Here is a 15,074-nt window from a genome sequence, read left to right on the forward strand (position 1 = left end):
CCTCATTAGATATCTGGACGTCACGAATGACTTTCGCAAATCAGACTGTTTGTGCTTTTTTGGTAAACAGAGGATCGGCCTCATAGTTTCCAAGCCCACAATTGCTAGATGGCTGAAGTTTATCATGTCAGCTTATTTGCTTGCGGGGAAGCAGGCTGCTCAGGCCTTGCGGGCTCATTCTACGAGGTGTACAACGACATCCTACCTTACTATTTCCGCTGGATAGTTACAAGATGGTGACGTGGTCAACGCTGCATACCTTTGCCAAGCACTTACAGGGTGGACATTGTGGTGTGCTTTGGTCCTCAGTGTGGTGGTGCCAGGATCTCACCCACTCTAGGGATTGATTTTTGAACATCCTACAGGTTCTGGAATAGTGGAAAGTTACGTAGTGGTAGGAGAAATTATGGTCTTACCTGACAATTGTGTTGTGTTTATTCTGAATTTCTCCTTATTGCTTGTCTACATAAGTACCGAGAAGCTGGATTGGATGCCAAGGGAGATGTCTCAGCTCAGTTTTCAGTTTTCTACCTCCGCCTGCTGGTTGAAGGACACAATTATTCCACAGGTTCTGGAATAGTGGGAGGGATTAATGGAAAGAAAATTTCAGGTAAGACCTAATTTCTCTTTCAAATTCTGTTCAAGTATGTTATTACTGGACTTGTTTTAGTAGCTAGTTGTTGATACTGTCTGCTGCCAGATTGGAGAGTGCAGCTCTATTCCTGGCTCATGAGGTTGACCAAAGTTGGGACGAGAACAAAAGTATTGGTCCAGTAGCAGCGCTGAATTTAGGCGCTGTGTTGGTACAGTTCTATGACTTGTAATATAACTATAGATAGAGTTTTGGAAGATCAAATGGGTAAAGTGCAGTGGAAGGTGGGGGGTGGGGGAGAATTTTTAGAGAACCTGAAAAGAACAGCTTTTGACCAATAAGCGTGAATTTCCCCTTAAAGAGGGAGGTCTGTGACTGGGAAATACTGACAAGTAAGTGCTTGCAAAGAGAGGAAAGACAAACAGGAAAATGGTGTTCTAATCAATCAGTAACCCTGTCCACATGCTTGGGTTCATCTATAAACTTGTATATTTGATGTTTCTTGTAAAGCATTCAGGATATTTTATTGCATTTGAGGTCATTCATGCTGCTTTGAATTCCAGGCAGTTGTGTTTGTCTTTAGGAGACAGAGTTGTGCTGATAGATCAGATTTGCTGGAGAGAGGTCGGTATATAACAGAACATTCACATCTCTCCGCTCGCTACAATCCAGTGTTGATTCCAGTAACAGCATGCAGTTAGACGTTATTGGCTGTGAATGTCCCCGAGTACTGGCACATGACTCTTCTCACCCCTGAATTGCTTTTCCATTTGCAGTATGATTGGCTTGATGCTTGGAACGTGCATTGCCTTTTATGTTGTGATTGGTGACTTAGGGTCCAACTTCTTTGCCCGCTTGCTCGGACTGCAGGTAAGAAAACACATGTATAAGAAGCAGCCTAAAGAGGGTCCCAGAAGGCAAGGCCTGAATCTTGTTTGTGAATCCGTGATAGAAGGGGGTGGTTGGAAGCGAGGGATTCGTTTTCCAGGGATGCAGTTCCCATATATTTTCTTACTAAGAGAGATGGTGACTGAACCCTAGGTGATGGGACAAGGAAATGGAAAAAAAAAAAGTCCAAATTTTTTCGCTTATCACGTTTGATAATTTACTTCAGAATGCTGAAGGAGAAGGGCAGTAGATGAATTATGTAGAACTAATCTTTGTAGGGTGTAACCAGAGTGGCTAAAGACTGTGCCTTTTAAACCGAACTTCAACATGTTGGGCCAAAAGTTGACACCTGTCCTGAGCAGCTATAGTCCTTCATTCCTGTGCCGACTCTGTATAGTGGTTCAGAGCTGTGTCTCTGAGTGAGTCACGGTCTCCCTCTGCTCAAGCCTAGGCTGTAAATTATCCCCTGGGGACTGTGTCTTCTTATTTTTCCTGTTCTTTGCTGTCCATTTAAAGGCAAGGATCTCCTGCAGCTCTTAAAGGATTACTCTCCCTGATCTTATTTGCAGGTAACGGGGACGTTCCGCATTGTCCTGCTTTTTGTCGTCTCTCTGTGTATTGTGCTTCCATTAAGCCTCCAGAGGAACATGATGGCCTCCATCCAGTCCTTCAGCGCCATGGCCCTGATCTTTTACACTGTGTTCATGTTTGTGGTGAGCAGAAATAAGCGGGACTTGGGGAAGGGATTAATCTGACAAGCTTTCTAAGTTATATTTGAGAAACAGCAGTTGCTGCTGTTACGAGCAAGCTGAGTGCAGTAGCTCTCCTGTTCCTTTTAAATTTGGTCTGTTCTTGCACCAGTAGAGCCTCTTCCTCGTGACACGGAACAACGCGTCACAAAAATGTGCAGCCGGTGCAAGAGGATCAGCTCTGCCCCATAATGCGAAGCTTAGAATAAGTCATTCAGGCAAAGTGGAGGCATGGATTTGTGTGGGGCAGAAGTGAAAGTGGGGCCTTCATGGTTGCATAAGCAACTTTAAATCCAATCCCTTGTTTTTCTACATTTTGACGGGTCAATATAAAGCTGATCTTCTGTTTGAGCATTTTGTGACTAAAACGATTGAGCCGTATGGCAGAGCTAGACTGAACTTGTGCAAGTGGCCACAGGCTGCCAGTACCATGGCCTTTCTAGCAACTATTGCTTAAGTAGTTCCCAGATGAGCAAGGCCAGTTGTTTACCAGATGTTTGTTCTCATTATGTTCAATATTTTGTTACTTGATTTATGCTGCATGTTCTGTTTAAGGTTTGAAGTGTGTGTCTGTTTCAAGGGTCAGGGCCAGTAACCATGTGTATGGTGTTTCCACTTGTCCCCCTGCCTTTAGATAGTCTTCTCTTCTGTGCATTTACACATTTTAACTGGCACTTGGTTGGATCACGTCCATCTATGGCGCACCTCAGGGCTAATAAAGAGCCTGGCCATATTTGGCACCAGCTTCTCCTGCCATCCGTAAGTAAAACGTTGTAGCTGAAGGGGCACCTCTGTATCTCACAGACTGCCTAGCTGCTTGGGAAGTGCCAACAAGGTAATACATTGAGGGAATTTTCTGCCATATGCAGGTCATGTTGCAATGCTGAGATAGAGAATGTCGTGTTTCTGGACCATTGTGGGGCAGAGAGCACCTGGTACTGCTTTGCTCATTTGCTGCATCTTATTACCAGATCATCCTCCTGTCGTCCACTAGGATGACGCTAACCTAATAACTGAAAATGATTTTTTTTTTTTTTTTAATAGTGGGACTGGGCGACTCTAGATCAAATTCAGCTGGGATTAGTAGTAACCACCAGGGGCATAGCTAGGTGGGGCCACGGGGGCATGGGCCCCCACAGATTTAGCCCTGGCTCCCTCTACTTTCGACCCCCACCCCCTCTGCTTTCGACCTCCCCTCTCGCCATCGCCGACGACAACCCTCCCCCGCTGCCGCCAGGTACCTTTGCTGGCGGGGGTCCCCAACCCCCGCCAGCTTTAGTCTTCTTCAGCGCCGGTCTCCGGCGCGCGTTCGCTGATCTGTGCTGTGAGTCCTGACTGACGTCCTTCGTGCACGGACTCACAGCACAGATCAGCAAACGCGCCGGAGACCGGCGCTGAAGAAGATTAAGCTTGGCGGGGGTTGGGGACCCCCGCCAGTAAAGGTACCTGGCAGCGGCGGAAGTCGAAAGTGGCAGGGGAGGGTCGGCGGCTGGGGGAGGCAGGCTAAAATATCCCCCCCCCACCACCACCTTGGGCTCTGGACATGCCCCTGGTGATCACAAGTTACTTGTTGGTCACTGTGAAGTGATTTGGTGGTCTTTGTCCATTTCCCAGTGACCAAACTGTTATCCCAGTTGTTAGTCACAAAAGACTGAAGTCGAGGCCCATTCGTGTTGCAGCAACTAGAAAATGTCTACTTGTATCTATCAGTGCTGGACCTGTTGGCTGCTGATAAATTCAGGACTTAACATTTTAAAATGAAATATAACATCTTTACTCAGCTTTGAATTACTGGAAAACCAGCAAATACAGAAAAGAGGTGTGCAGTGCAGATAAAGCAGTGAGTGTCCTGTTTTCATGATTCTCTGTCACAGCATTGCTTGCTGAGTTCTGTGGGGATTGTGGTGTCTTGTCCTTTTTTTTTTTACCATTTTAAATCTCTCTGCTTTCTCTTTACATTCAGATTGTGCTGTCCTCCTTCAAACATGGCCTCTTCCATGGGCAGTGGCTGAAGTGGGTCAGTTACACACGCTGGGAGGGCATTTTTCGCTGCATCCCTATCTTTGGCATGTCTTTCACCTGTCAGTCGTAAGTACTTTTGTCTCGTGTTACTGAGGCACATGGAAATGTAATGGATGAGGTGCCACAGAACACACAGTGCTGCCAACCTTTATTGCAGGGTATCCTGAGAATTTTTCCAAGTCCGGTTCATTCTGAACTTGGACACATTGCCGGCTCCATCCCGCCACAAGGTTGCGGTGCAGTGCTGCTTTTTCTTATTGCAGGATGGTAGGGATTCAAATGCCATGGGGTAGCACACAAGACTACGCTTTCCAAAAATACTAGGACTAGGGGGCATGCGATGAAACTACAGTGTAGTAAATTTAAAACAAATCGGAGAAACTTTTTCTTCACCCAACGCGTAATTAAACTCTGGAATTCGTTGCCGGAGAACGTGGTGAAGGCGGTTAGCTTGGCAGAGTTTAAAAAGAGGTTAGACGGTTTCCTAAAGGACAAGTCCATAAACCACTACTAAATGGACTTGGGATAAATCCACAATTCCAGGAATAACATGTATAGAATGTTTGTGCATTTGGGAAGCTTGCCAGGTGCCCTTGGCCTGGACTGGCCGCTGTCACGGACAGGATGCTGGGCTCAATGGACCCTTGGTCTTTTCCCAGTGTGGCATTACTTATGTACTCTTATTCCACGATTTGGGTTTGTGCCAGGTACTTGTGACCTGGCTTGGCCACTGTTGGAAACAGGATACTGGGCTAGATGGACCATTGGTCTGACCCAGTATGGCTACTCTTATGTTCTTCTAAGAAGGTCTTATTTACCACTTTTGTACTAATTGAGGTCTAAGGGAGTAAACGAGGTAAAAAGATTTTGCCAGCTTAAAATCCCACTGTTCAAGCTTGCTTTTCTTTTTCCATGCCTAAATGTGGACATTGTCCTTTCTCATATCTCCCTCCTTTGAGGAGCTTTGCTGTCCTACTGCTACTACTACCACGTATTTCTGTAGAGCTACGAGATGGATTGTTTCACTTTGGAGTTAGAAATAGATTGTTCTCTGGTCTTTATTGTTGTACTAGGTATATGTTTCGAGCCCATTCTCAGATACAGCACTTTGTATGAAGAAAGATGCACTAGCACTTTTTTTTCTGTGTTCAGACCTTTTATTTATTTTTAAGTACAGAATAGGCTGTTCCCCTTATTCCAGGTGCGTTGCATCCTTCACCAGTTCATTAATTTTAAAAAAATGTGTTCCTTATTCTCTACTCCAGACCATTGCCGATGAGTGGGTAATATGCTCTCCTACCAGCAGAGGGAGACTGAGAACTACTGACTAGTGACACTGTGCAACTCTGACCAGCTTAGTATTTCTCAGTCTCCCAGCAGAGGTGGGTGAACCTGTGCAATCCAGTTCTTTAATTTTGTTGGGTGCGCCGGTTTTGCTCCCATTTCTTTGCTAGGTTATTTTCATTCTTTGTTTTGTAAGTTCCTAGTTGATTTGGTGCGTATAAATTGAAGAAAACAAACAAAAAAAAGAAACCAGGCACTTACAGGAACTGGAGAGAAAGAAGAGCAAATTTAAAGCTCTTGGGCCTCGGGCTTTGGCCCTTGCACCTTGTAGGGGGTGCACACTCCAGTCTCTAGGTACCTCCCTTGCCCACCTTGGTTAGTGTGGCTGTGCCTCGACTCCTCCCCCACCTTGCCTGGGAGGGGTTCCTTGACAAGATCCTAAGTAAAGGCAGTGGCAAAGGGAGTCTGGTTTTAAAAAAAAGAATACTGCAGAGCCACGGCGGCATATTTTGACACCAGTAGGTGCAGCTGCCCGATCCTCTGGGGCAGGGGACTATAGAGGCAGTAGGAGGCGTTTCTCCAGACACCACTGGGCCACATGTCCTCATAGGCTGAGAAGGTCCACCGGTGCACGGCCTGTTTGGTGCACCGCGTGCTCTCCACACACATTGGCCTTTGTCACACCTGTGAAGAGCCCTCGCCAATGGAAGAAGGGACGGCTCTCAAGGATCCTTAGGATCGTTGAATGGAGGCACTCCTGAAGCGTTCCTTTGAGGTGTCAGCCTTGGCTTTGCAAGCGGATATTTGTGGGGGTTATGTGGTTCGGGCCTGCTTTCACTGGGCCAAGCGTTTGCCGGACTCCTCTTCAGATGTGCTCAATTTGGAATTGGGTATTGCCTTTCTGGTGGATCTCCAAATAAATTAACAGGCTTCCCAAATCCCCTAGTTGCTCCCCAAGGGATGCCTCAGTCAGGACTTGTACATTGAGCCAGGATGATGTCAACAGGAAGGGAAGGAGTCAGTAGCAGCTCAGCATCTGAGTCAAGCCAACCAATAGTACTAGCAGAGCAAGGAAGACCTGGTAAGAGTGATCCCTTCAGGCTGCTCAGGACAGACATCGCCCTGTGTCTGTGACTGAGTCACTGGTGATCCATCCGGGCATTTTTGTGTTTGGTCTGTAGTTACATTTCTTGGAACTGTGTGAACCTGGGTTTTGTGGGGTTGCAATGAACAAAAGTACATCCATTCTGACTGAAATATGTTATTTTACAGCGTTAACTTATACATTATTTATTGTTCAGTTGGTTGTTCTATATCCCTCTTTAACTCTTGGGGGCCCTATATATTCACTTCTCTTGTAAATCCATGGGACACTTCATTTTAGTTTCTTTATCTTGTTAGCCAGAGTTTATCATATGAAGTCATGTGTTCTTTTCCTCTTTCCTTGGGTGGAAACTCTTAGAGGGTCTGTTTATTCAGCTGAGGTAAAGTCTTGCACTTACCGCCTGTTAGATACAAAAATGAATTTATGGTAAGTGCAAAGCCTGTCCTCTATTTAGGGCATTCCAGCATAGTCCCATACCACCCAGGAAAGTTCTTTACTGTTAACCCCTGGATTCTATAATGGTTGCTGAAATTTGCACGCCAAAGTTTGGGCATGATCCAGAGATGCATATGCAAAATAATCACTTATCAAGGCAATTAATACCAGTTATTGGGATTATTTGGCAATTACTTGGATTTGAGCATGTTTTTGCCTGCATGCTATTCTATATTGTTGCACACTGAAAAGGGGGCGTGGCCATGGGAGAGGCATGGGCCTAGTGGTTAGGGTGGTGGACTCTGGTCCTGGGGAACTGAGGAACTGAGTTCGATTCCCACTTCAGGCACAGGCAGCTCCTTGTGACTCTGGGCAAGTCACTTAACCCTCCATTGCCCCAGGTACAAATAAGTACCTGTATATAATATGTAAGCTGCATTGAGCCTGCCATGAGTGGGAAAGCGCGGGGTACAAATGTAATTTAAAAAAAAAAAAAACTTGGTCCGTGCTTCTGTGAAGAACCTAGCTCTGGTAGTAGCAGAGCAGAGATTTTTGTGGCTCCGGAATTGGGCAGCGGATGTAGCTTCCAAGGTCCATTTGAGTCAGCTACAGTTTAAGGGCAAGTTGCACTTCAGAGAGGAGTTGGAGAAGTTGGTTAAGAGCCTTGGAGACTCTAAAGGGTCTAGACTTCCAGAAGATAGATCAAGATCGGTTCCACAGTCAACATGTCGTGGTCGACTTCGGGAATTTTGGAGATATCGCCCTGGTAGAGATACCGGGTCGCTTCAGGCTCATTTTTGGAATAGAGGCTAATCTTTTCAGTCCTTTCCTTCCTTTCGAGGCAGTAGAAGAGGCGGCTGTGAAGGCTCCTCAGAAGGTGCGGCCCAGTCCTCACAATGATATGATGGGGACCCAGCCTTTGGGGCTGCCTATAGGCGGCAGATTGCAGCAGTTTTACCGGAGGTGGGTCCTTATCATGTTGGATTAGTAGGTCCTCGATATTATCCAGAACAGTTATGCCTTAGAATTTCATCATCCTCTTCCAGATGCCTTCCTTGTTTCTCCATGCAAGTTGCCAGTCAAAGCAGAGGCCATCCGTCTCACCTTGCATCGTCTCTTGGCTCTTCAGACAGTAGTTCCAGTTCCTCAGGACAAGAGAGGTTCTGGAAGATATTCAATTTATTTTGTGGTGCTCAAAAAGGAGGGTTCTTGGCACCCGGTTTTGGATCTCAAGTAGTGAATTGGTCTTTACATGTTTCTCCTTTTCACGTGGAGACCCTCCGATCGGTTATTATGGCGGTTCAACGTCGCTGGATCTGTCCAAGGCGTACATGCATATTCCGATGCTTTGGGAGCATCAGAAATATCTTCGCTTTGCTGTGCTGTGTGAGCATTACCAGTTTTGGGCAATGCCTTCGGCCTACCCACGGCGCCCAGAACCTTCTCCAAGGTAATGGTGGTGGCGGCTCATCTTCGGCAGAAGGGCATTCTAGTACATCCGTACTTGGACAACTGGCTGATTCAAGCGAGATGGGTCGAGGAGAGCTGGTCAGCTATGAGTCAGGTAGTGCAGCTGCTGCAGCATCTGGGCTGGATAGTCAGTGCATCCAAGAGTTTGTTGTTTCCCAGTCAGGTGCTGGATTACCTAGGGGTGAGTTTTGACACCCAAAAGAGGATTGCTTATTTTCCCGGAGTCCAGGAGGCAAAAGCTTATAGTTCAGATTCATGATCTCCTTGTTTTTCGGGCTCGGTCAGCCTGGGATGTTCTCCAGGTGCTGGGTTCCATGGCAGCAACCATAGAAGTGGTGCCATGGTGAGAGTGCACAAGAGACGGCACTGCTGACATAATGGTTGCCTCAAGTGCATCCTCTCTCTTTCCGAGTATGGCTTTACCGAATGGTGTGCCTCAGTCTTTGGTGGTGGCTGGGCCTCGGTCATCTGAGTTGAAGCATGCCCCTGGATCCACTGGATTGGATTCTGGTGACGATGGATGCAAGCCTCTCCGGTTGGGGAGCTCATTGTCTCGGTCAAGTGGCTCAGGGAAGCTGGTCGGAGACGGAGGCTCGATGGTCCATCAGTCGATTTGAGATTCGGGCAATATGTCTTGCCCTGATGGCCTTTCTTGGGTTAGTTCATTTCAGAGACGTACGAGTCCTCTCGGACAATACAACGGTGGTAACTTATGCCAATCAGCAGGGGGGCACAAAGAGCCCTTTCCTGGCACAAAAGCCGGCCCTTATAATCTGGGCGGAGCAGAACCTTCAGTTACTGTCAGCAGCGCATGTTGCCGGGGTTGAAAGTTTGGAGGCGGATTTCCTCAGTCATCATCGTCTGGATCTGGGGGACTGGAGTCTGGTCCCAGTGGCCTTCCAACTCATTGTCGACTGATGGGGTCCTCCAGTTATGAATCTCATGGCTATGGCACAAAACACCAAGGCTCCATGATTTTTCAGTCATAGGAAGGAACGAATGTCAGAAGGACTGAATGCATTGGCGCAGCCTTGGCCACCTCAGGTTCTTCTATACGTAGGTATGGGGATCTGGTGCGGTTGCAAGTAGCCGATCCATTTCGCCTTCTCCTGCAGGACGGTCTTGAGGCAGGGGCCCATTCTAATGCCCATGTGGGTTGATTCGTGCTTACAGCTTGGCTGTTCAGTGGGCACAACGGCTGAAGAAGGGTTATTCTTTGGGGTCTATTCATACCCTTTTGAGCTTGCGCAAGAATTCCACCTCTCTAGCCTATGTTAGGGTTTGGCATATGTGAGAGCATGCAGTGGCTCCACTTCAAGCATCCGTTGCGCAAATATGGACTTACTTCAAACTGGTTTGGAGAAGAGGTTGACGTTGTCTTCCCTTCAGGTGCAGTTGGCTACTCTGTCTTTTTTTCGGGGTCCAGTGCAAGAATGTTCCCTGGCCTTTCATGCAGATGTCGCTCGTGTATTTTTGAGGCTGGTGTGAGAGCATGCAAGTGGCCCCACTTCGAGCATCTGTTGCACAAATTGTGGACTTTCTTCAAACTGGCTTGGAGAAGGAGTTTATGTTGTCTTCCCTTTGGGTGCAGTTAGCAGCTCTCTCTTTTCGGGGTCCAGTTCCTTTTCCTTGCATGCAGATGTCACTTATTTTTTCCAGGGGTTCAAGATATGCCTCCTCTACGGCCGGTGATTCCTTCTTGGGATTTGAATCTGGTATTGTGTCTGCCTTGACTAAGGCGCTCTTTGAGCCGCTTTGGCAAGCCACTCTTAAGGATCTTTCTCTCAAAGTGGTGTTTATAATGGCTATCACCTCGGCAAGGCGTATTTCAGAGTTGCATGCCTTGTCGTGTAGGGAACAATTTCTAGTTTTCTCGAAGGAAAAGGTATCGTTGAGTCCGGTGCCATCTTTTTTACCTAAGGTGCTTTCTCCTTTTCATGTCAGTCAGTTGCTTTCTTTGCCTTCCTTCTCACGGGAGGAGGCTTCTGCTTCGTCCTCCTTATTTAGGTTGGATGTAGCTAGAGCTATCAAGTGCTATGTGTGCCAAACTCGGATCGGTTGTTCGTGTTGTTTGCAGGACAAAGAAAAGGACAGGCAGCTTCGAAGGCCTCGATCGCTAAATGGATTAAGGAGGTGGTTTCCTCTGCGTACTTACTGAGTGGAAGAACAGCGCCGGTGGTTTTGTGGACACATACTACAAGAGCTCAGGTTACCTCGTGGGCAGAGCACTTGCTTATTCCTCTGCAGAATTTTTGCAGAGCAGCTACGTGGTCTTCTCTACACTCTTTTGTCCGATATTACTGGTTGGATGTTCAGGCTCGGCAGGATGCTTCTTTTGGTGCTTCTGTATTGCTTCTCGGACTTTCCCACTCACAGTCATTACTGCTTTGGTACTTCCAACTCATCAGGAATGGTCTGGAGTAGATGATAAGGAAGGAGATGTTAAGTCTTACCTGCTAACTTACTTTCCTTTAGTCTATCCAGACCATTCCCAAACCACGCCCTGGAAGAATGTATTCATTTATGGGAGTCTCGGGGGGGGGGGGGGGGTCTGGCAGCTGTAGCATGATGTTTAATGCTGGTGATATGTAATTATGATGCTCATTTCCTTTACAGAGATCTATTATTGGATGTTCTAATGTTTGTTCTTTCTTTGTTCCTGGTTCTTGTTTCTAAATTTCTTTTTAGTTTAATTTTACTGCTTGGCTATGTGAAATACTGAGCTGGTCAGGGTTACACAATCCCTTATACAGGTGTCACTAGTCAATAGTTCTCAGTCTCCCTCTGCTGGTAGGAGAGCATATTACCCACTCATTGGGAATGGTCTGGAGAGACTCAAGGAAAGTAAATTAGCAGGTAAGACCTAATTTCTCCTTATTCTGCATTTATAGTTCAGTAAAACACTGAATTCTAATTACAAAGCTCCATATACAGTAGAGTTTTCATACACATTAAAATAAAAGAACTTACATCATTACAGTCACCTCCTAACATTCAGTTCAACAAGTGTTCTTTGATTAAAATGCCTTACAGCCCATGCCAAAAAGCCATGTAATCATCTAGCACTTTTTTTTTTTTTTAACTCCACAGGGAGTGATTCACATAAGTACAGGCTCCAGAGTCAGCCCCAGTAGCGCACAAATGTGCTTACACAGATTTACTGCTGCTCCAAGGCAGAAATAAAGTACATGCATGCATGTACACGGCAGCCAGACTCATATTTGGAAAAACGCGATTCGAAAGCGCAAAACCCCTCCACGAAAAACTACACTGGCTCCCAATCAAAGCACGCATTGCCTTTAAAATGTGCACCATGGTCCACAAAATTTCTCTATGGCGAAGCACCCGGGTACATGACAGACTTAATCGACCTACCAACCAGAAACGCCTCCGATTTCAACACGATCATATCTAAACTTACATTACCCAAGCTGTAAAGGTCTTAAATACAAATCTACCTATGCATCCAGCTTCTCCTACATAAGCACACAATTGTGGAACGCACTACCAAAAGCCTTAAAAGCGACCAAATACTAAAAACCACCCTGTTCAAAAAAGCATACCCTCCCGATTCAACCTACAGGACTGACCTTGGCTACATAAGAAAACCGAAGCATGTATGAACACAATGCTACTCTCCCACCTTACAACTATTACTGTGACTTCACCATTAAATCAGTGGCGTAGCCAAGGGTGGGCCCTGGCCCACCCACTTTGTGTTCAGGCCCACCCATTAGCAGCACACCTATGATGTGGCTAGCAGGGATCCCCAAATCCCACCAGCTGAAAACTCCCAACAGCTGTCCTTCCTGCATACCTTGTAAATAGCAGATCTTTGCCTGCAGCAAGCAGAGACTGATACATACTGTTCGCACCAGCCCCACAGCCTTCCCCCTGACGTAGTCCTGCCTATGCGGAAACAGGAAGTTGCATCAGTGGGAAGGCTGTGGGGCCAACATGAGCAGTGTGTATTAGTGGCTGCTCGCTGCTGGTGAAAATCTGCTGTTTAAAAGGTATGCGAGGGAGTGGTATGTTTGAGAGACCCTATGGCATGCAGGCAAGAGAGGGAGAGACCAAATCACTTGTGGGACAGAGAGATTCTTTTGCCCACCCATCTTGGGCCCAGGCCCACCCAAAATTGGGTGTCTGGCTACGCCCCTGCATTAAATTACATCTTTTACAACATCACATTGTATTTGTTCACACCGGAAACGGCAAATGCCTTTCCGGTACTATGTAAGCCACATTGAGCCTGCAGATAGCCTGGAAAATGTGGGATACAAATGTAACAAATAAATTATAAAATGTGGATTTGCCTGTTCACAGATCACTTGCACATAGGCGTTATCTTGTGTTTTTTTTTTTTTGTAAGTAGGGTGATGGTCATTTTCTGTGTGCTGTCAGGGCCACTCTTTTTTTTTTTTTCTTTTTGAAATGTTTTTATATTTTCTGCAGTGGGGGCCACAAGTTAAGTGCTTTGATGCAGTGCGCAGAGTGCGAATTCTAGATGCCGAGTTTACCCCCAGTCATTTCCCACCCTCCCAGGGGTGTGCTGGTAAATTTTTAACAACAGGCTCTTTCTCCGGACGTAGCCAGCTCTGCAGTTGGAAGGGCCACGGGGGGCCGGGGTGGGGTGGGGGAGCAACACTTGCCTCTCTCCCCTCCCTCCCTTAGTGCGGACACGCTAGGCAGACCTTTGCTGGCAGCCAGTAAATGGACTGCCACCACTCCCAACGTCTTGCCCTGAGCAGCATGCTGGAACTTCTCTCACATGCTCGAGAAGTCCCAGCCTGCTGCCCAGAGCTGGAAACAAGGAGCGGGGAGCAGCAGTAGTCTATTTACTTGGCTGGCAGGGCTCAGCATCCCCACCAGCAAAGTAAAAGAGAATTCAGCAGGGGGCCCAAGCCCACATTTTGGGAGCCAGTTGTTAAAGTAGCCATGGAGGGCCCTACTTTAACAACCGGCTCCCAAAATTCTTAAAAACTTAACAACCGGCTCTTGCGAGCCTGTGAGAGCCTGCTCCAGCACACCACTGCACCCTCCCTATCATTTCCTTTTTTCTTTTTTTTTTTTTTTTAATAACTGGAGCTGCATTCGTGTATCCTGTCTCTTTCCTCTCCTCCCCATCGCGTTGCATTGTGGCGCTGTTTTTTCAGACGCTGAGAGGGAGGATTTGTCCGTTCAGCCGTGCAGCGTACGGATGTAGAGGAAGTTTCTGCTGACGAGGATTGTCTGGAACAAGGGAGTTAGATTGAGAACTGTCTCTGTTTCCCCTCCCATGTTTAGTCATCATCCACTTGTGCAGCATACGGATGTAGACAGAGGCAGTATAATAATGGAATAACTTTTCATAGGTAGAGTAGTCATTTGCTACGATGAAAAGTTGTGCTGCCAGGCTAGTTTGGATTGCACGTGGAGGAGTGGCCTAGTGGTTAGGGTGGTGGACTTTGGTCCTGGGGAACTGAGTTTGATTCCCACTTCAGGCACAGGCAGCTCCTTGTGACTCTGGGCAAGTCACTTAACCCTCCATTGCCCCATGTAAGCCGCATTGAGCCTGCCATGAGTGGGAAAGCGCAGGGTACAAATGTAACAAAAAAGAGATACTATTGGAGATTCTACATGGAATGTTGCTACTATTGAGATTCTGTTGCTACTATTGGAGATTCTACATGGAATGTTGCTACTATTGGAGATTCTACATGGAATGTTGCTATTCCACTAGCAACATTCCATGTAGAAGGCTGCGCAGGCTTCTGTTTCTGTGAGTCTGACGTCCTGCATGTACGTGCAGGACGTCAGACTCACAGAAGCAGAAGCCTGCGCGGCCACATTGGTGATCTGCAAGGGCCGACTTCTACATGGAATGTTGCTAGTGGAATAGCAACATTCCATGTAGAATCTCAAATAGTAGCAACAGTGGAGGAGTGGCCTAGTGGTTAGGGTGGTGGACTTTGGTCCTGAGGAACTGAGTTCAATTCCCACTTCAGGCACAGGCAGCTCCTTGTGACTCTGGGCAAGTCACTTAACCCTCCATTGCCCCATGTAAGCCGCATTGAGCCTGCCATGAGTGGGAAAGCGCAGGGTACAAATGTAACAAAAAAGAGATACTATTGGAGATTCTACATGGAATGTTGCTACTATTGAGATTCTGTTGCTACTATTGGAGATTCTACATGGAATGTTGCTACTATTGGAGATTCTACATGGAATGTTGCTATTCCACTAGCAACATTCCATGTAGAAGGCTGCGCAGGCTTCTGTTTCTGTGAGTCTGACGTCCTTACGTGCAGGACGTCAGACTCACAGAAGCAGAAGCCTGTGCGGCCACATTGGTGTAGAATCTCAAATAGTAGCAACAGTGGAGGAGTGGCCTAGTGGTTAGGGTGGTGGACTTTGGTCCTGGGGAACTGAGTTCGATTCCCACTTCAGGCACAGGCAGCTCCTTGTGACTCTGGGCAAGTCACTTAACCTTCCATTGCCCCATGTAAGCCGCGTTGAGCCTGCCATGAGTGGGAAAGTGCGGGGTACA

The 15,074-nt window shown here is 46.9% G+C and overlaps 1 protein-coding gene across 3 annotated transcripts in view; it reads left to right on the forward strand.

Moving 5' to 3' along the window:
- Positions 1-15,074, forward strand: part of SLC38A10 (solute carrier family 38 member 10) — a 92,910-nt gene that overhangs the window by 19,125 nt on the left and 58,711 nt on the right. For 2 of the 3 annotated variants that reach the window (XM_030208570.1, XM_030208572.1), the window contains exons 4-6: positions 1,369-1,462; positions 2,050-2,193; positions 4,193-4,317. In XM_030208570.1, the coding sequence (XP_030064430.1) occupies positions 1,369-1,462; positions 2,050-2,193; positions 4,193-4,317 (363 nt within the window). Of the gene's footprint in view, positions 1-1,368; positions 1,463-2,049; positions 2,194-2,863; positions 2,989-4,192; positions 4,318-15,074 lie in introns of all 3 variants that reach the window. The other variant, XM_030208571.1, reaches the window with a different exon arrangement.

This window comes from Microcaecilia unicolor, chromosome 6 (assembly GCF_901765095.1).
Source record: "Microcaecilia unicolor chromosome 6, aMicUni1.1, whole genome shotgun sequence".
Taxonomy (NCBI): domain Eukaryota; kingdom Metazoa; phylum Chordata; class Amphibia; order Gymnophiona; family Siphonopidae; genus Microcaecilia; species Microcaecilia unicolor.